The sequence below is a fragment of the Dama dama genome, chromosome 18, assembly GCF_033118175.1.
Source record: "Dama dama isolate Ldn47 chromosome 18, ASM3311817v1, whole genome shotgun sequence".
Lineage (NCBI taxonomy): Eukaryota > Metazoa > Chordata > Mammalia > Artiodactyla > Cervidae > Dama > Dama dama.
This window is the reverse complement of record NC_083698.1, coordinates 4,586,966-4,607,427: the sequence shown is the minus strand read 5'-3', so window position 1 is coordinate 4,607,427 and position 20,462 is coordinate 4,586,966. Positions and strand designations below refer to the sequence as shown.

At 49.7% G+C, this 20,462-nt stretch overlaps 1 protein-coding gene across 5 annotated transcripts in view; it reads right to left on the bottom strand.

Annotated features, from left to right (window-relative positions):
- The window catches only part of COBL (cordon-bleu WH2 repeat protein), a 308,249-nt gene that overhangs the window by 63,690 nt on the left and 224,097 nt on the right, over positions 1 to 20,462 (bottom strand). For 4 of the 5 annotated variants that reach the window (XM_061164802.1, XM_061164804.1, XM_061164805.1 and 1 more), the window contains exons 8-9: positions 13,424 to 13,562; positions 8,628 to 8,843 (exon numbers count right to left, since the gene is read on the bottom strand). In XM_061164802.1, the coding sequence (XP_061020785.1) occupies positions 8,628 to 8,843; positions 13,424 to 13,562 (355 nt within the window). The remainder of the gene's footprint in view (positions 1 to 8,627; positions 8,844 to 13,423; positions 13,563 to 20,462) is intronic. The other variant, XM_061164803.1, reaches the window with a different exon arrangement.

Below are 20,462 nucleotides of genomic sequence, written 5' to 3'. Positions count from 1 at the left end.
TAACCTCAAGAACACAGAAATAGTAAAACATTAGTAAAATAATTAGAAAGGGCTGAGTTTTTAATATGTGCCTTTGTTTTTAATATTATTTATTTGCAAGCTTACATATTTTACCTTTTAATAATTGTTTTTTTTAACAACAGGCTTCCCTGGTAGCTCAGCTGGTAAAGAATCTGTCTGCAATGCCGGAGACACCAGTTCAACCCCTGGGTCTGGAAGATCTGCTGGAGAATGGAAAGGCTATCCACTCCAGTATTCTGGCCTGGAGAATTCCATGCACTGTATAGTCCATGGGGTCGCAAAGAGTCGGACACAACTGAGGGACTTTCACTTTCACTTATTTAACAACTGGCTTGCAAAACTTTTAAAATTTCAGTGATCTGCTCTCACCAGCTAGACGGCATGAGCTGGTTCTAGTGCACACCTGGGCTTCCCCGAGTTGTCACTAAGTTCTTCAGTTCTCTAAGTCAGCGACATAGCTCGGAAATAAAGGGCTAAATGAAAATTAGCAAAAGGAAATAATTTCACAGGTTTTTTTTTTTTTTTTTTTTTTAAGCACTGCATAACTCTATCATGATTCTTATTGCTTTGCTTCTAAGTAGTACTCAGTCTAGTTCATATTGGAGAGATTTAATGCTTTTCAGGGTTTCATAATAACAGGCTACAATTTCCACCCGTTTCTAAAACATATTCTGAGCAGGGACAGACTCTGCTCCCATAGTCACCGACTTCCTTCCTTTGATGAGAAGGTCACTTGCTCACTACCCAGTTCCTGTCTCCCTGGATGCTGTGCCCTTTCCCATGGCAGCAGCAGCAGCAGCGTGACCGGTCCTCCTGCCACAGGAAGGAAATTAGCCAGTACACACAGGAAGGGCAAGCGTGCTCTCCTGGGCTTGCTCTGAATCCCCCCGCCCGCAGGGTTTCAAGGGTGCCTCCATGACAAACAAGATTCCCAGAATTGTATTTGTGTCAGCTGTGTGCATGTGTGTGTGTGTGTGCGTGCGCGCACTGAGTCGCTCAGCTGTGTCTGACTCTTTGTGACCACTGTGGATGGTAGCCCACCAGGCTCCTCTGTCCATGGATTTTCCTGGCGAGAATCCTGGGGTGGGTTTGCCGTTTCCTCCTCCAGGGGATCTTCCTAACCCAGGGACTGAACCTACATCTCCTCTGTCTCTTGCATTGCAGGCAAATTCTTTACTGCTGAGTACCTGGGAAACCCACTGTGTCAGGAACTGTAGAATTAACTGTATTGTCTGGAAACAGGCCAAGTGTTTCATGTTGTTTCCAATTGTAGAGCAAGGTATTAGGTGACTCTGAAGATGACTGGTCCCCATATAGGGAGACCATCAGTGAAGCTCCTGTCCTGTGCTGTGCACTTTAAGCTCAGGCCAGCTCATGGCTCTTCTCTGAGCTAGAGAAGCTCTCAGCTGGAAGCATGGGGATCTGTTCACAGCCATTCTGCCAGAAAACCACACAGCCGGACCCAAAATATGTCTAGATTTTCAGATCTGCTGAGTCACACAGCCTAAAATGCAAGTTCTTGTTATTGTTATTATTAATTTTACATTGAGCAAACTCAAATCTTCTATTTGAAAATAGATACTTTATCTCTCTCATTTTATTCTCTTAATTTAGAATTTCCTAAAGTTCTTGAAAATGGAATACTTGTTCACAAAGTGAAAAACGATCAGCTTGAAACATCACAATGGTTGTCATGGTTGTGCTTTAACCTATAAATCATTTAGAATAGGAGACAATGGCTCCCTTTTCCCTCTCTGTTTTTAAAATCCTCTGCCAGTTATCTTAGAAATGGATACCCAAGGAAAGGCTGATTTCTTCAAGCCTGGTGTAGGAAAATGTATAAGAAAATGACAATCACTGGACAGTAAAATTTAAAAAATATGAAACAAACTGAGGATCTGTAAATCAAATGTAAAACAAATTGAGCTCTCTATGCATTGATTTTTAAAATCCCCAGGGTCTTGTCATTGGAACAAGTAGCTACTAGCTTGTTAATAACTTAATCATAACAAATACTGCAGATTTCTTAAATAGAGAATTCAGTGCAGCTAGTGGATAGACTCCACCAGCATGATCCACAATGAAGGTTCAACTAAAACTGAAGTCAGAGCGTGAGCTGGTTAGTTATGGGCGGAAATCCATGTGCATAGCTATACTGGCTTAGACATGCATACGAAGTACCAATGCATGCGATTAGATATCCAAAGGTTAACATGAAAGCTTGTTAATAAGAAACAAAAAGATTAAAGTGTATAGATGAAGGAACTACTATTTCCCGTTGCTACAATTCTGCAAGGGAAGTTCAAACACATCACCAAAACTCTACTTGCGATGACCTTTGTGCCATGAGGCTGAGAGGTCACTCAGCTTAATCATTTTCCTCCACGTATGCACCAGCATTCACCCCCTCAGACCCCACAGGCTGGCCTGACCAGGTTGCCAGGGAGAGGATGGCAGCTCAGACCAGGCCAGGGGACCCACAATCCTGCACCAAGTGATGCAGAGGCCAAGTTCACGCAGCTTCACATTTGCTCTGACTGTTCACCCTAAGTTAAATTCACCACGGAAGAGTTACTGATGCTTCTTGCAGCAGAAAGTGACTTTAAATGGGATTCCAAAGATGGATGGGTGGAACACACAACTTCACTCACCCTGTTCTATTCTCCTCTTAGCTTCTAAGATTATCGTGAAACTGAATCCTTTGGTCTCTGGGTTCTAAGAGGGCACGTGCTAATGCCAGGATCATTTCCAGTCATCCCTTTGGTTTGTAAAAGCAGGAATGAGAAATGGAGGCGGGGGTCAGCCCTGAAGTGGCCAGTCCCACGCTGAACCTGTCCCTGAGGAGGACAGTGCCCTGGTAACTTCTGCCTTTCAGGTGAGTGCCTACACTACTTTGACTCATGTACCCGTCTTCATCCCTGGCCCCTGGCCCTCCCTCTGCACCTGCTGCTCTCCAGATGCAAGAAGGAAATCACAGGCTGCAGCCCACATGGGGTGAACACTGTTGGTTATGGAAGCAGCATGCATTCTCCACATTTCCCAGCGAACAGAATTCCTGTGCTGACCAGCAGCTCCACACACCCAGGGAAAGCTGACTCCCATCCTGGCGGTCAGGATGCATCTGACTCCTCTTCTGGGATTCCATTCTCACCAGGGACTAGGTCAGCCCTGGACTCAACCTTGGTCTACAAGACACAGGAGAAACTCTGCAGCTGGCCATTTCTGGAAAGGCTTCCTTTTGCTAGGAATCTACTAGGAAAATGGTCTCTTCCCTTCTTCTGGGAATTCTGGCACCTGGATGGGATGCAGGGAATGGCCATGGTGCCCTGGCCAGCCTGAGGAGGAAGCCCACACCTTAGAGATGATCTAGGGAGACCCTTGATGGCAACTCTGGGCCTCAGATTCAGCCCTGAAGTCTGTCCTCCTGGGACTCCTGTTCCACGAGGTAAGAGATTTTTACCTTAACAGGCTTAAGACAGGAGTTTTGTAACCTGTATTAGTTATCTATTGCCATGGATCAAATGACCTCAACATGTAGAGGCTTCAAAGCAAAAGAATCTCTCCCGAAGTCTGTGTGGGTGTGGAATCTGGGCACAGCTCTGCCGCGTGCCTCTGACTCCGGCTCTCACAGGCTGTAATCAAGGTGTGGACCAGGGCTGCGGTCTCACCTGCAGGCTTGACTGGGGAGCCTGTGTGCGCATCCAGGGTTGCTTGGTGGCTGTGGGCAGGGTTCAGCTCTCAGGTCAGTGGGCGAAGGGACTCAGTTCCTCACTGGGTGTCAGCTGAAGGCTCCCTCTGCCCTTGCCATGGGGTCGCCCTGTAGAGCAGATCAATGTGGCCGCTGGCTTCCCTTGGGGTGAGCACACGAGAAGCTCCAGATGGAAGCCAGAGACTGTCTGCACTAATCTCAGAGGTGACAGGTGACTCCACTGCGGCCACATTCTATTCGTTAGATGGGAGTCCACGTTCAAGAGGAGGGGCCACACAAGGGGTGAACACACGAGGTGGGGGGCATCGAGGGCTTCCTGACAGCTGGGCCAGACCATGAAACAGCCGACGAACGGGGTCCCCGCCGGCATGCCGACGACTGCTACAAGCTCCGCGTCTCCACACCTTGCCTGCAGGTGAGGCCCTGCTGACACCGTGGAGAGCACCCACAGACCGGCCTCAGGGCTGGGGCAGGACGCCCCTTAAGACCACGACAGCCTCCAACAGCTGCCGCTAGTGGAGCAGTACACACAGACCTCTGTAACAGGGATGGTGAGGAAGGGAGGAGCGCCTGGAGGATAACAGGAGGGGACGCCATGCTGAAGACAGGCTCCTAGGACGGAGCAGGGCCAGCACAGACAGCCTCACCCTGTGACAAGGGCCTGAGTGCAGGGAGCACTCAGCTCAATCTGGCATCCGGGCAGGCCCCCAGGAGTTGAAGGGCCAGTCACTTACAGGAGACCGCTTAGAACCAGACACACTAGGGTACAGTGACTTTCTGACTACGAACCAGTTTCGATTCCAAAAGAGCCCAAAGAAAGTGAAAGTGAAGTCGCTCAGTCGTGTCCGACTCTGCGATCCCATGGACTGCAGCCTACCAGGCTCCTCTGTCCATGAGAATTTCCAGGCAAGAGTACTTGAGTGGGTTGCCATTTCCTTCTCCAGGGGGTCTTCCTGGACCCAGGGATCCAACCTGGGTCTCCCACATTGCTGGCAGACGCTTTACCCTCTGAGCCACCAGGGAAGTTTCAAAAAAAGCCCAGGAGCCCCAGGTAAACGTGGCAATCAGCTAGAACACATCTCCTTTAGTGTGCCTTTGTTCTGGGTCAATATGATCTTAATAACCACGAGTCAAGTGCTGCTAAAATTTTAAGCATCACAATGGGAAGAGAGGTCTGTCCTGGGTCAGGCCTGGGGCCCAGCTGTTGCTCATATCAGCTGGCAGAAGGCCCGGGATGGAAGGGAGGGTTGGGAGCAGTGACAGGAACACCAGTAAAGGCCTGAGGACAGGAACCAAGACCAGGGACAGGGAGATGACTTGAACAGAAGGTTCTGGAGCGGGCAAGATCAAAACCGCATGTGTGATGCAGAGAACCCGTTTCATATCTTCTCACTTCCCAGGTGGTGCTGGTGGTGAAGAATCTGCCTGCTACTGCAGGAGACACAAGAGGGTTTGATCCCTGGGTAGGGAAGATCCCCTGGAGAAGACAGTGGCAACCCACTCCAGTATTCTTGCCTAGAGGATCCCATGGAGAGAAGAGCCTGGCAGGCTACAGTCCATGGGGTCTCAAAGAGTCAGGCACGACTGAGTGCACACGCAGGCACACTCTCCACCACCTTCTCACATCTGCCCGTAAAGCCATTGTTACTATTGATTCACTGCTACTTAACTCTCTTCATTCTATCTTTGGTTGTGCTGACTGGTGTTCAAGAACACATACTTCGCCTCTTTGTAACAACCTAAGTGGAGTCACCACCAGGGTACAGATCACAAAGAAGGTGCACAGCAGAAGGGGTTTGGTGGGAGCTTCCAGCACAGCAGGAGGGCAGTGTGGGAGTGGCCAGCAGAGACTGAAGGTCAAATACACCTGATGTCAGCTGCTGGACCTGTGAGACTGGGGCCAGTGACCAAGCTGCTTCAGGCTCAGCTTCCTCCTACCGGCTTTCCCCAGAGAGCACAGGGCGAGATCTCACCTGGCCTCCAGGTAGTTAGGTCTTGTTTGCACCACAAACACATTGTTACTCAGAGAGAACACAGATCTAACAGTGAGCTCAGGAGGAAACACACGATTGTGTGTGGCTGGCATCTGAACGTCCTTGCTGCGGTCCCACGGCTATACATAAGTGGACGTCTGATGAGAGCGCAGGTGAGGTGTGTGTGCCGACAAGGGCTAAAATCACACCCAGGACTTTACATGCCTACAATCCCTGGTGCCCTGGAGACAGGCTAAGAGCAGTATCCAGATTTCAGCATGGTGTAAGAAAATCAAACAAATGATAACAAAGCATTCTTTTTCTTTCACTTATTAAAAGACCTGAATCAAAGCAGGCGAATTGCTTTCTCCCTGGCTGAGTGGCCGATTCCAGTTTTTCACACCATAAACAACGCTCAGGACAGTCCTGCTAATTAGGTAAGTAAATGCTTCAAAGTGGATGCCTTAACTCCTGGGGCACACACGGCTGGTGGTGGGGAGGGGAGGAGGAAGGGCAGGGGGCAGAAGGCGCAGGGCTCTGGGTGGTCCCAGCACGAATGGGCCCTTCTCTCTTTGCCTCCTGTGCCTCTGTGCTCTCTTCCTGGCATGTCTGTGAGAGTATTTGAGAGGACAAGAAAGAGAGGAGGGCAGGGGAAGTTCCCTGGACATGCACGTGGGGAGATTAAGGTGTGGAACTGACCCAGGACTGAGAAGATGGAGCCTTCAGACGGGAACACAAGGGACCTTCCCTTCTGTCTGGTGTGGGCCCAATCTCTGCCCAGACCTTTTCTCAAAGGCTCCCAAGGGTGGGTGGGGTGTGGCTCCTCAGCACTGGAGAGACGCAGGAACAAACTCTTCTCCAGGATGACGCAGCTTTTAACAAGCTGGGGACTTGGCCATCCAGTGGTTAGAACTCCGCCCTTCCACTGCCCAGGTTCAACGAGAACTATGATCCCGCCTGCCATGTGGCGCAGCCAAAACGAAAGAAAAGCAGCTGCTAAATCTTGTCCTTAGTCTGCCTGGCAGACGTCACACATGCCAACACCACCCTCAAACCCAGGCAGGCTGGGGAGACTGGGGTCTGCAGGCTGACAGAAAGTCACGTGTAGGCCTGGCTCTCCCACCCGGCGTGGGCCCCCTGGGCTGTGGCCCCTCCTCGCTGCCAGGGGCCCCGCTCTCCACTCAGTCCTTCCTCCCACTGGCTCCCCAGGGAGGACGATTCATGGAGGTGAGGATGGCAGCCACAGGAGCAGCCACTGAAAGCTTGGGCCTTGGCATGCAGAGCTTCAAACCCACCCTCTTCAGAGATGAAACAGTCCCGGAGCTGTCCAAGCCTCGGTTGTCATCTTTCTGACTCATCTGTCTAATCCTCCATTTTTGAATCCCCTAAAAATTCATTTGCATTTGGAAGCAAGTCCAACGTCAAGATGATCAAACGTATTTTGAGGATGAAAAAGAAGTCTTTTGTGAAAAGAGATAAAATGAATCAGGATTATTTTGCCTAGAGAAAGTTGGTAAGTGATTCAACAATTATCTTCTCTACCCAGAAGCTGGCAGGGAGCTAGCTGTCATTTCCAAGGAAGACAGAAAAAGATCAAGTGGTCGGAGGGTGGAAAAGGATGAACTTCCTAACCAGAGGGCTGCAGAGCTCATTTGGGACGTAGGCATCAGCTGCTCCCCGGGTGGAGCACAGAGACATTATGCTGTTGGGAAAACGCAACACTGGAGGGTACCTGGGTACCTGGTTTATAAAAACACATCCTTCATAGCTCAGAAGTCCTGAAGTAGGGACACACACAGGCTCAATATATGGATGATGCCCTCTGTGTGTGTGTGTGTGTGTTACTGTGGTTTAGTCACTAAGTCACACCTGACTCTCTGTGACCCCATGGACTGAAGCCCACCAGGCTCCTCTGTCCATGGGATTTCTCAGACAAGAACACTGCAGTGGGTTGCCATTTCCTTCCTCGAGGGATCTTACTGACCTAGGGATCAAACCCGCGTCTCCTGCATTGGCAGGGGGATTCTTTACCACTGAGGCACCAGGGGATCCTGTATGTATCTGAGGTATATATAAAGAACTTAGGCCCGTCTGGAAGCAGGGATGCTCTACATGCTGTTTGTCAAACTTCAAAAGAAATCCCAGGAAATGATTAAGAAAGCCTGATCTCAGACAGGGTGTGACAGGAAGCAGAAACAAAACCAGCCTTCCATTCTGGCTGTTGCTAGACTCAAATCAAGCTGGTTCCCCTCCTGGGGCCTCAGCCTCCTCTTCTCCAGCACTAACGCTTGGCCACCGGGTTCACAGACGCTAGTGGGTAAGTCCCCCTCCACCTCTGGAGCACAGCCCCCTGCCCACCGGCATTCACAGCCGGCCACAGCTGGGCTCACCAGCACAACGTGTAGGATCGCATCATTGCTGTGCTGCGCTGACCTGGCCACCGGCGAGCATTCTGAGGCCGGTTCTAACTCGAGGAACATTTCTCTGCTCCCGGCTGGCTGCCTCGGCCCACAGGATACAGTTTTGGCTGAAGTCTAACCGCACTATGAATGATTCAGTTAGTTCAGTTCAGTTGCTCAGTCGTGTCCGACTCTTTGCGACCCCATGAACCGCAGCATGCCAGGCCTCCCCGTCCATCACCAACTCCCGGAGTCCACCCAAACCCATTTCCAGCGAGTCAGTGATGCCATCCAACCATCTCATCCTATGAATGATTAACGGGTTAAATAATGTTACACGGGTGCCTGCCTGGCATCCAGAGTGCGTTCACTGTTAACCAGACACACTGCGTCGAGCGTTTAGAGAGGAAAGCCAGAGGGGAGAGGCACACACATCCCCAGGCAAGGACGGAAAGTCTGGAAACCCAGCCCCGACACCAGAGACGGGAGAGAGGCGTCGACATGGAGGGGAGACGAGGCACGTACGTGCGGGTGCGGGCCTTGGGCGGGAGGCCTCGGGAGCAGCGCCTTCCCCGGGCGCGCCGCCTTCCCCGGGAGCAGCGCCTTCTGCCGGAGCGCCGAGAGGAGGCTCGGCCGCGTCCGCGTCAGGAGGCGGGTAGGGCGGGGGCGGGGGCAGCACTAGCTGGGGGGGCCCCCGAGCGGCGCCTCGGGGGGGCTTCTGTGGCACCTGCCGGCCGACACCTACATGGAATCAACAGGGGTCACTTCAGAAGGTGAAGCCCACCGCTCTGTGCCTCCCACAGAAGGCATGTCACAGCCACACCCACACGGAGGACAAACTCACGGCCCCAGACGCACACACGGCACCGGACCCAGCCACGCCAGCACCGGACCCAGACACGCCCACACCGGACCCAGCCACACCCCACACTGGACCCAGACACGCCCGCACCGGACCCAGACACACCCGCACCGGACCCGGACAAGACCACACCGGATCCAGACACACCCCACACCGGACCCAGACACACCCGCACTGGATCTAGACACACCCCACACCGGATTCAGCCACACCCGCCCTGGACCCAGACACGCCCGCACCGGACCCAGACACGCCCGCACCGGACCCAGACACACCCCACACCGGATCCAGACACACCCGCACTGGATCTAGACACACCCCACACCGGACCCAGACATGCCCGCACCGGACCCAGAAACACCCCACACTGGACCCAGACACGCCCGCACCGGACCCAGACACACCCGCACCGGACCCGGACAGGACCACACCGGATCCAGACACACCCCACACCGGATCCAGACACACCCGCACTGGATCTAGACACACCCCACACCGGATTCAGCCACACCGCAGCAGACCCAGCCACACCCGCACCGGACCCAGACACGCCCGCACCGGACCCAGACACACCCGCACCGGACCCGGACAGGACCACACCGGATCCAGACACACCCCACACCGGATCCAGACACACCCGCACTGGATCTAGACACACCCCACACCGGATTCAGCCACACCCGCACCGGACCCAGACACGCTCGCACCGGACCCAGACACGCCCGCACCGGACCCAGACACGCCCGCACCGGACCCGGACAGGACGACACCGGATCCAGACACACCCCACACCGGATCCAGACACACCCGCACTGGATCTAGACACACCCCACACCAGATTCAGCCCCACCCGCCCTGGACCCAGACACGCCCGCACCGGACCCAGACACACCCGCACCGGACCCGGACACACCCGCACCGGACCCGGACAGGACGACACCGGATCCAGACACACCCCACACCGGATCCAGACACACCCGCACTGGATCTAGACACACCCCACACCAGATTCAGCCCCACCCGCCCTGGACCCAGACACGCCCGCACCGGACCCAGACACACCCGCACCGGACCCGGACACACCCGCACCGGACCCGGACAGGACGACACCGGATCCAGACACACCCCACACCGGATCCAGACACACCCGCACTGGATCTAGACACACCCCACACCAGATTCAGCCCCACCCGCCCTGGACCCAGACACGCCCGCACCGGACCCAGACACACCCGCACCGGACCCGGACACACCCGCACCGGACCCGGACAGGACGACACCGGATCCAGACACACCCCACACCGGATCCAGACACACCCGCACTGGATCTAGACACACCCCACACCAGATTCAGCCACACCTGCACCGGACCCAGCCACACCTATATCGGACCCAGCCACACCCCCACCGGATTCAGCCACACCGCAGCAGACCCAGCCACACCTGCACCGGACCCAGACACGCCCACACCGGACCCAGCCACGCCCACACTGGACCCGGATACGCCCACACAGGATTCAGCCACGCCCACACCAGACCCAGCCACGCCCGCACTGGACCCGATACGCCCACACCAGATTCAGCCACGCCCACACCGGACCCGGATATGCCCACACCGGATTCAGCCACGCCCACACCGGACCCAGACACACCCCACACCAGACCCAGACACACCCCACACTGGACCCAGACACACTCACACCGGACCCAGACACACCCGCACCTGATCCAGTCACACCGACACCGGACCCAGCCGTTCTTGGCACTGAATCCAGCCACACCCAGCACCAAATCCAACTTCTCACATGATTCACTTATTCTATATACGTGTTCTGTCCTTGGGTCCCTTTGAAAATACCTGCCCAGTTACCATTTGCTTTTGGAAGGCACAGTATTTTTAAATGCTGGGCCTGCAACTGTTATTAAAACTCCCTAAACAGTTCTGTCAAGTTAAAAGAAACTCCTTTTCTTCATGATAGTCTTTTTCAGGTTCACAGATTTGTTTTTTGGGTTTTTTTTTTTTTTTTTTTTTTGCTTATTCTTGTTGCTTATATTTATCATCTATTATGGACTCAATAACCCCATAATTTTGTTTCCCTCTTTAAGCTCATTTACACTATCAATCTCTTTGTTTGTGGTAATAGCTTTCAAACTTTGTCTCAAAAAGGGTCCTTGGCTGGTGAAAGGGAGAGAAGTGGGGTCCCTCACTCCTGTCTATCTCTCAGACAATCAGAGCAACCCTCCTTGATCTATTCACATTGGGGATTTATTTAAAATTTTCTATGAAAATGATCTTCTGCTAATAAAATTTTTGAAAGTCAATGACTTAAAATAACATGATATGAGTTCCTAGTGTCATAAGTTGTGCTCATTATACTCATTTTAAAAAGTTTCTTCAAGCTCTAAAGTTTAGAATCTTCTAGTAATTAATAGTCTATACTTCATGCTCTTTATTAGACTATTAATAAAAATATTAAGAGACTTCATTTCTTCCTCAAGGGATATATCCATTTATTCCTTCTCTTGGTTGTAGTTCTTTAGACACAGAAAAATATTAATTTTCCTATATCTATATATCATTTCCTCTCTCAAAGTGCAAATAGACTGCTATTTGCTATAGGCTAAAATGCTATATTTGCTAAGGCAGTCTGAATGGGTATGGTTCGCCTGGCCCCCAGGTAAGGACCTGACAAGACAAGACAGCAGCAACCCCAAGGCAGGCAGATGAAGAAGCTGTCCACTGGAAGGCTTGGTTTTGTTTACCAAGAAATCTGGGTCAAGACCCAAACCCAGACAGCTGCAATGCTACTTTAGCACAAGTGCCAAACATTTAAAACATTTTGATCCCTAGGCATCTGATACAAAAAGCTCAGAATATTCTGTTGTGGTTTGGACTTACTTTAAAAGCGTTATCTTTTAACCGAAAGCCAAGATTTTGGCTAAAAGTTCTGCCTGTGATGCCAATATTGTACTTTTAATTCATGGGGATTTCTGATGGTGATGGAAGTCTGCCTTAAAATGGCCAAGACCCCTGACCTCAAAAATTATTCAAAGTTATTGTCTGGAGGAAAGGAACTTCTGGCCTCCTCCTTAATCCTCACAAACAAGTTTATGGACCAGAGAGAGACTCATGCCCAGTTACTACCATCCACACCTCTTTGCAGAGGGAACTATCACCATAGTTTTCACTTTAAAATCCCATCTCCCTTCTCCTGTGATCCACTTGGGTACCAGCAGCCCAGAATCTCTAAGCTCATCAGAGATGGGCCTCGGTCTTTCAAGGCTCCATCAGGAGGCCCTTCCTTGGGCTGAAATGGGCTGGTCTGGCCAGAAGGTTTGCTGGACTCAACACATCCACACTACCCTGACCATGGATGCTTCTAAGAATTTCAACAGGGAACTCTCAATCTGAGTTCATCATCCATTTATGAAAAGAGTGAGGAGGAGGCTTGGAAGGCAGAATAGGGGTCCCATTATTAAGAGAAAAAGAAAACAGGATTACTTGAAGGAGCTATTGATTACGTTTCCTTTAAATCAGATAGCTTTTCCTTTGGGAAAGAGGATGCACTGACGTGAAGTACAGGCTATAGCTCCTTAGAAAAGTCAACCCCCACGCTGTGAAATGCTAAGACATTAAAAGCAAGGTACTAACCAGGGGAAAATGCTGACAAACAGCCAAGCAGCTCTCATGAAAGTTTTAGGGCTAACAGTGGGCACGTTTTCCCTTTGGGTGCTGCAGCCTTGAGATCAAAGGCAGACCACGAGGGTGCCCAGGAGGCTGAACGACACCCTGTAACGAGGGCTGAGGCACTTGTGTCAGAGGCTTATCTTGGTCCCTCCGTAAATGAAATAACAAACGGTGAGTGATTTTAGAATAAAATCCCTGGCTCATGGACCTATGGATGGGAGCAGGATGTTATGATCCAATAGGTCTTTCTGCTCACAGGTATTATAATTGCACCCTCTTAAACTATATTATGATTGCACCCTCTTTAACTTGGGTTCCCTTTTTCTCTAAGAATATCATATATGAAAGCTATAGAACTGGTGATCAGTTTCAAACAGTGTGCTCAAAAAATGACGCAACCTGATGTATAAATCCCCTGGGTCGAAAGTCTTTCACAGCATCATCCATGGGCTCCATCCTTGGACTCATCGCCTTCCACAAGCAGACACCGACTCCCAGCCACACACACGGGCTCTCCATCATGCGCCCCCTCCTGGGCCTCCTCAGTCACCCTCACCTTTCCCCACTGGCCCACCTTCTAAATGCCTGCACCACCCCCAGAAAATGCCCGCAGGGTATTACATGACTCACGACTGTTTATTTCCAGACTTTCTTTCTTTAGCCTAAATATTCTTCGGGTTAATGCCATCCCGGAGGAGGCCACTGCAGGGGTGAGTAGCAGCACTAAGATGCAGGCCAAGCAGCCAGAGGCATGCAAACACGGTTACTCACCCGTCCTGCCCTTTCTGCCCTCCTCCTTGCCCTCCGTGCGGGGCGGCACCAGCGGGCTGGGTGGTGGGGGCTGCGGTGGAGGGGGAGCTGGCGCCCGCCTCTTCTTCTTCTGTAAGTCCATCTGCGACCCCAGAGACATCTGCAAAGACAAAGGAGGACAAAGGGTCAGTGTGCGGGCGGCCGTGTACGTGGAGGAGCTGGCCAGGCTGATGGGCACCCCGAGCTGGCACCCTGCCAGCCCCCTCACTGGATTCCCTGTGTAGGCAATGTAGGCAGGCGTGTGAGGACTGGCTGTGTTGCCCGGGAGTGGCCCTGTGGGGGTCCAGGGATGCTCAGAGATGCCCCCAAGACCGCTAGGTGGCAGAGGGCAGAAGCTCTGCCCTATATTTCCCAGGGGCTGCAGGCAAATCAGAAGACTAGGAAATCTCCCCTCGGTGTCAATATGAAAAAGGGGATCCTCAGCTCTTGTATGTGTATGCGCTCAGTCATGTCTGACTCTTTGTGACCCCATGGGCTGAAGCCCACCAAGCTTCTCGGGCCATGGGATTCTCCAGGCAAGAATACTTGAGTGGGCTGCCACTTCCTCCTCCAGGGGATCTTCCCGACCCAGGAATCAAACCCTTGTCTTCTGAGTCTCCTGCACTGTCAGGAGGATTCTTTACCACTGAGCCACCTGGGAAGCCTTCCTGAGCTCTTACTTAAATGCCCTAAAGTACTATTCCTTCTGGAAGGTTTATCAAGGGCCCTGGACGTGCCCCTGCAGGGACAGAGGGGAGCTCAGGTCTCAGCCCTGGCCTGACTTTCCCTGGCTCTCCTGCCCGTGCAGCCAGGGTAGCAAGCGTTCACAGCTGATGCCCCCACCCAGAGCATCAGTGTACGGGACAGCATGCTACCCGCTGGCTCGGAGACTCAGCTCCTCTGAGACACTCAACAGTGATGAGTGCTCGACTTCTGCAGGCATCTCGTCAGGATGGAGCTGGTCTCATTGTTGAAGGGGAAATTTGTTTTATCTTTAAGAGAGTAATCTAATCACTGATTCTGGGTCCCTGTTTCTGAAAGTCTGCAAACCGCTCCTCTCCTCCTCGCCACAGACAAAGCTTCCGTACAGCCACCATCACTGCTGACCATGTGCATAAAGAGCACTTCATCACATGCGGGGATGTGCACAGTTCCCACACTGCGGGGCCGACAGAAGCCTCGGACTCCAAATCCAGGGACACCCAGTCCTTCGAGGGCTCATCCTGGGAGGGGTGCAGCCGACACCACCCGCTGGGCCTCCCATCCTGCTCTTTTGGAGCCCCATGTTTTAATCCATGCAGGCTCCCAGAGGACAGGGCATGTGGCTCTGCTTCCCAGGGAAGGCAACCTCCTCTTGTGGGCCAGACCTGGTGCTTCAAGTATGTGTCTGGTATATGGGTGTGTGGCTCAGTGGTAAAGAACCTGCCTGCAATGCAGGAGTTCCCTGGTTTGGGAAGATCGCCTGGAATAGGAAATGGCAACCCACTCTAATATTCTTGCCTGGAGGATTCCATGAACAGAAGCGCCTGGTGGGCCACAGCCCATGGGGCTGCAGAAGGGTCAGACGTGAGTGAGTAACTAAACAACAACAAATGTGTGCATATGTATGCATGTGTGTAGTGTGTGTATGCGTGTGTAGCCTGAGTGTGTATGTGTGTGTGAAGTCTGTGTGTATAGTGTGTCTGTAAAAATCTACAACTTCATCAGTAATACATATCTCAATTTTTTTTAAGTTATAAAAGGAAGAAAAATTCTTTAAGTGACACTCAGATTAACTACTAATAGATGACATACCTTTTTCTGGGCTTTCTGCTTTCTTTTAAAAGTCATATTTTTTTCTATTATTCTACCACAATATATTATAACCACCTCCTATAACTTTCAAACTCTTTATGAAAAACAAGGCCATAAAATGGCAAACAGTTCCACAAAGCTTAGTCAAAGCTGCAGCTCCTTGCCCACTCCAGTAGTAGCCACTTCAAACTCTCTTTCACTTAGCATTTACCCTGTTTTTCTAAATAAAAAGCTTATTCTGCTATTTCTGGATCTTCCCCATGTTAGATTTTGGCTTCCTACCCCAGAAGTTCTCAGACACAGGCACATGCAGACCCATAATGCCCTCCCTGCTTCCCGCCGCCCCCCCACTTTTCCTCTCAAACCTTTAAAAAAATTTAGAGCACAAGAATCAAACTAACATTCACTATTTAGTTAACCACATAGAGTTATAGTAGATACAATTATGAAAACAGAAGTTTTCTTCAAGAGCAAGTTTCTCTAACCAAGACATACAAAGTGTATCTTGACTATGCTTTGTCTCTAGACGAATTTTTGTTTTCTCTAAACTTGATAACTGATTTGTTTTCTAACTTTTTTCTTTTTGCTGAGTTTCCTGGTAATTCGTTTACCCAGATATTTTATCCTTTGTTCCCTGGATCCTATGCCTTTTAAAAATTCACTTCATTTTAGCCAGGCAAGGTGACTATCAGCTTTCTGAGACAAGAAGGATGTGGGGTGAATTTTTGCAATCTTGAAAATCTAAGAATGTCTGCATTCTGTTACACTGAGCCATCCGTGCAATGCCTGAGGGGTCTCTGATGGTAAGAAATCTCTCAGGATGCTCAGCGCTCACCCCATCCCCTCCGGCCTGCAACCCTGCAGTGAGGACACCCCACCCCAGGCTGGTTGTCTGTCCTCTTTCCTGCCACAGGCCTGAGGAGTCTCTCACTCCTCAGGTCATGGGCATCCTGAGGCATGCCTGGGGTGAGGCTGCTCTTTACCCTCTGCTGGGGCGTCCACGGACTGTAGCGGTCTGTACATCCTGTGATTCGGTAGAATGTTCTTGTGCTATTCCTCAAAGATTTTTTCCTTTCTCTGTTTTTTCTTTAAGGATTCCAATTACGTCAACACTGTGATTTCTAAATCAATATCCTAAATTTGCTTGAGTATTCTTCCTTTTTAATTGAAACAAAGCTGATTTACAATGTGCTAATCTCTGCGGTACAGCAAATTGAGTCTGTTTCTGTACATAAATAGGTTCATTTGTCTTGTGTTTGAATATTCTTGACTAATTAAAAAAAAAAACTTTTTTACCCTCTCTCTTAGAAATCTCCTTTATTTCATTATCCAACTCTTTTGGCTTTTAACTTTTCAGCTACTATATTTTTAACCTCCAAGCACTCTTTTTTGTTATATCTTTTTGAAACACGTTCATGTCTTGCTTCCTGGATACACTCTCTTTTCTCTCTGAGGCTGTTAATTCATATCTTTAAAAACACATCTTCCTACTCAGCTATATAAACGAATGAAATAACGCCATTTGCAGCAACATGGATGGACGTAGAGGTGATCACGCTAAGTGAAGTCAGACAGACACTGTGCAATATCATTTATATGTGGAATCTAAAATGTGATACAAACAAATCCATTACAAAATAGAAACAGACTCACAGATAAAGAAAACGAGCTTGTGGCCACCAAAGGGGAACAGCGGTGGAGTGATGCGCTAGGAGGGTGGGGCTGACAAATGCCCACTAATCTGTGTAAACCAGACAATCAACAAGGACCTACTGTTTAGCACAGGGGACTCAGTATGTTGTAGCAGTCTATAACAGAAGAGAGTCTGAGAGAACAGATATATTATGTGTATGCCTGAATCACTTTGCTGAGTACCTGAAACTGGCACAGCATTGTCACTCGACTATGCGTCAGTAAAAAGCCTTCCTTTTCATTTTCTTCTGTTGTGTGGGTGTGTATGTGCTAGTCACTTGGTCCTGTATGCTCTTTGCGACCCCATGGACTGTTGCCCACCAGGTTCCTCTGTCCATGGGGATTCTTCAGGCAAGGATACTGGAGTGGGTTGCCATTTCCTTCTCCAGGGGATCTTCCTGACCCAGTGATTGAACCTGGGTCTCCTGCATTACAGGCAGATTCTTTACCAACAGAGCTACAAGGGAAGCCCTTGGCCAACTGCTCCTAAATAAGTGTGTTTTTGTGGATAGGATCTGTGAACATTCATGACCTTTCCTGGAGTTGCCTGGTCAGAAATCCGATTGGCTCACTGGGGGAATCCCCAACTATGCATATCTTTAGGACACTCTCTGAGGCTTCCTAGGTGGTGCTGTTGTTAATGAACCTGCCTGCCAATGCAGGAAATCTGAGACAGGAGTGTGGACTCCATCAGCCACAGTCCATTCAATTCACACCCTCTGTCTCTGGAGGAATATTAAGATTGTGATCTCAGTGATGACAAATTAAACTTCCTAGAAGTCCTTTATCTTTCCCATGTGCCCCTTTCTTTCTTTTCTTCTCCTTTTACTGAGTTTCTGATACATTCCTTGACTATAACCTCTTAGGTAAGGCACACATAAGACTGGAGGAAAAGCAGATTCAAAAACGGATTTCCCAAATTTAAGAATCTTTGTCATGTGGTTACTTCCCAAACTCAGGATAAATTCACCAAGACTCTTTCAAATAAACGGCTGTCAAATTTTCCACTGTTCTATCAGTGTCTATATATTGTTAATGTCCATGGTTTTCTTGGGGTCTGGTTGCCTGTGGGGTGTGTGAGCTGGGCCCTCAGTAGACCCTGAGCGGGAAGGCCCTGGTCAGAGGTGGTCACCTGCTCTCACCACCAGCACTATCATAATCCTGCCTCCACCTTCATTGAGCTGCCGATGATGCTGAAAGGCAGACAGCCTCGGCTCTGGTACCTGGATTTCTTCCTTCGGGGCTGACATTCATCCATTCATTAATCATGATTGCTCAAACACTATGGATGTGCCTGCCTGTGTGATTTTCTAGTCCACATTTCTCAATCTCTCCTTAAAAGATGATGAGAGATTTTGTTCAATGTCCCTTGTTCAATTGTTCTTTCCATTAATTCACCAGCTATTGCTAGTTCCCTGTTCTGTGACTGGAAGGACAGTGACTTCAGAGGACACGTGGGAAAGATAGAGTTCCTGACCTACTGAAGACCACCATCGAATGAAGGAGAGAGAATTCTGTAACATGAGATGATCTTCTTCTGGCTGGAAACGCTGCCCAGAGCTGTAATTTGGGGCTGACTTGGGACACAGTCTCCTCTGTGAGTTCACGCTGGTTGATCAGTGCCTGCTAAGCTCCCACTGACGTCTGTATAATGACGACTCACTCTAGATTCTGCCGAGTGCCGGCATCAAGTGGGAGATAATTAGAAAAATGGATCAGGAAAGCGATTCTGGCTCAGCAGCTTGGAAAAGCAATTTTTCCCCATTGAAAGAAAGTTCTGGCCCACTCCTCGTTACAAGATTTGGAGAAGCATCAAACTCCTCGAGCCTTTGCCAAGATGACCCAGCTTTGCCCCCGGCTGCCCTTCTCCTGGATAGAAGCACAGCCCTTCAACAATGGCTGAAGACCATGTGTTTTCTGGGCACATGCTACTTCTGATCAAGCAAGGTAATGCCTTTGCAAAGTGTCTGGCAAGGTCTGAGACTCCAACCAAGACAAGATCTAATAGGAAAACTTCTTCTTTTTTTCTGGAGCTTTTGTTACTTCAAGGTGTTTAAACAAAAGTACTGGATTGGCCAAAAACTTTGTTTAGGTGTTTAAAGCCCAATATATACAGGCTAATAGAAAATAATATTAACACTGGCAGCAATGAGAATTTATTAAACATTTACTAAGGGTGCCAATGCATATTATAAAACTACCTCAGAGGCCCCCAGGGAGAGGTAATTTCACTATCTCTGTTTTATAAAGGAAGAGACTAAAGCTTATAAAAGATTGCTCGCCTAAGGTCAGACAGCTCACAAGTGGGCAGAGTTGAGATTTGATCTTGGTTTGGAAGATAGGGCTCCGAGAGTTTTGAGTGGAAATATCTCTTCCTATTACCTCATCCATCCATCATTCCAAGCATGTGTCCTTGGTGCCAGGAAGCTCCACCCTAGGCACGCACCAGTGAGAGAAGGAGACCAGGAGCGTTTTCTTCTGTTGAATCGACGGCTCCAGGGAGTGGGCTCGGCTGTGCCCAGCTGGGCCCTTGCATCCTTACCTTTTCTCGAGCTGTGCTTTCTGCCTCGAACGCCCTTCCTTTCCCAGCACTTACATTTGCCCCTGCTGAAATCTCCCTCACTCCTTAAGGCCACTTCTCAGGGAAGACCCCTGGCGTGCTCTGGGGGACAGTCGCCCCTCTTCCTGCCCAGACGCAGGAGCAGAGCATCACTCAGAAGTCAGCCCCTAGCTCCCCTCCCTGGTTCCAGCCATCTGCTGCCATGCTTGCTCCCCTGAGTTCTGTTTGCCTTTGAGTTCTCTACAGTAAAGGGTGTGATTTATAGTCTCTGAATTGCCACAATTTCTCGCTTCTTGCCTTTGCACTTCAGGAATCAAATGTTTATTGAATATAAGAAAGAATGAAGTAGGATTTTTTTATATAAATGGAGCATATTATAGAAGGAATTTATGAGCGCCTGAAGTACAACACAGCCCTGGCCCCATATTCTCATTTCCCTTTTATTCAAAATGTAAATACTCTTATTGTTTTTACTCTGACAAATGAAGACTATATATGATCACTAAAAATATTTCAAATAATAGAGGGGCATATAAAATGCTAAGTGAAAATCCTCACCTCTACCCCTAAAAGACAACCTCTATTAAATTGATGTGTTTCTCCTCAGCCTGTTTTCTGTGTATCTACATATATGAATATTTACTAAAATGAGAACACACTCTCAGAAGGAAAACTGCTTTTTCACCTGTGATACTGTCCACTGCTGGGTAGGGAATCTCTCTGATGTCCTGAGGAGGGGAAGGGTCCACCCCTGCAGGAACCACATGTGTGTTTACCTATCCTCAAGGTTTGGCATTTCGATTTTTCCAACAACTATTTGGAATAAATTTGCAAAGAGGCTCCTCACATATTTAATCTGTTTCCATTTTGTTCTCTTGTAATACAGCTCCATAAACTCACTGACTCACAGGCCATGCAGTTTTCAAATGAACTGAAACCAGGATCTTAAAGTGATGTGAGTGCTCCAGTGTTCAC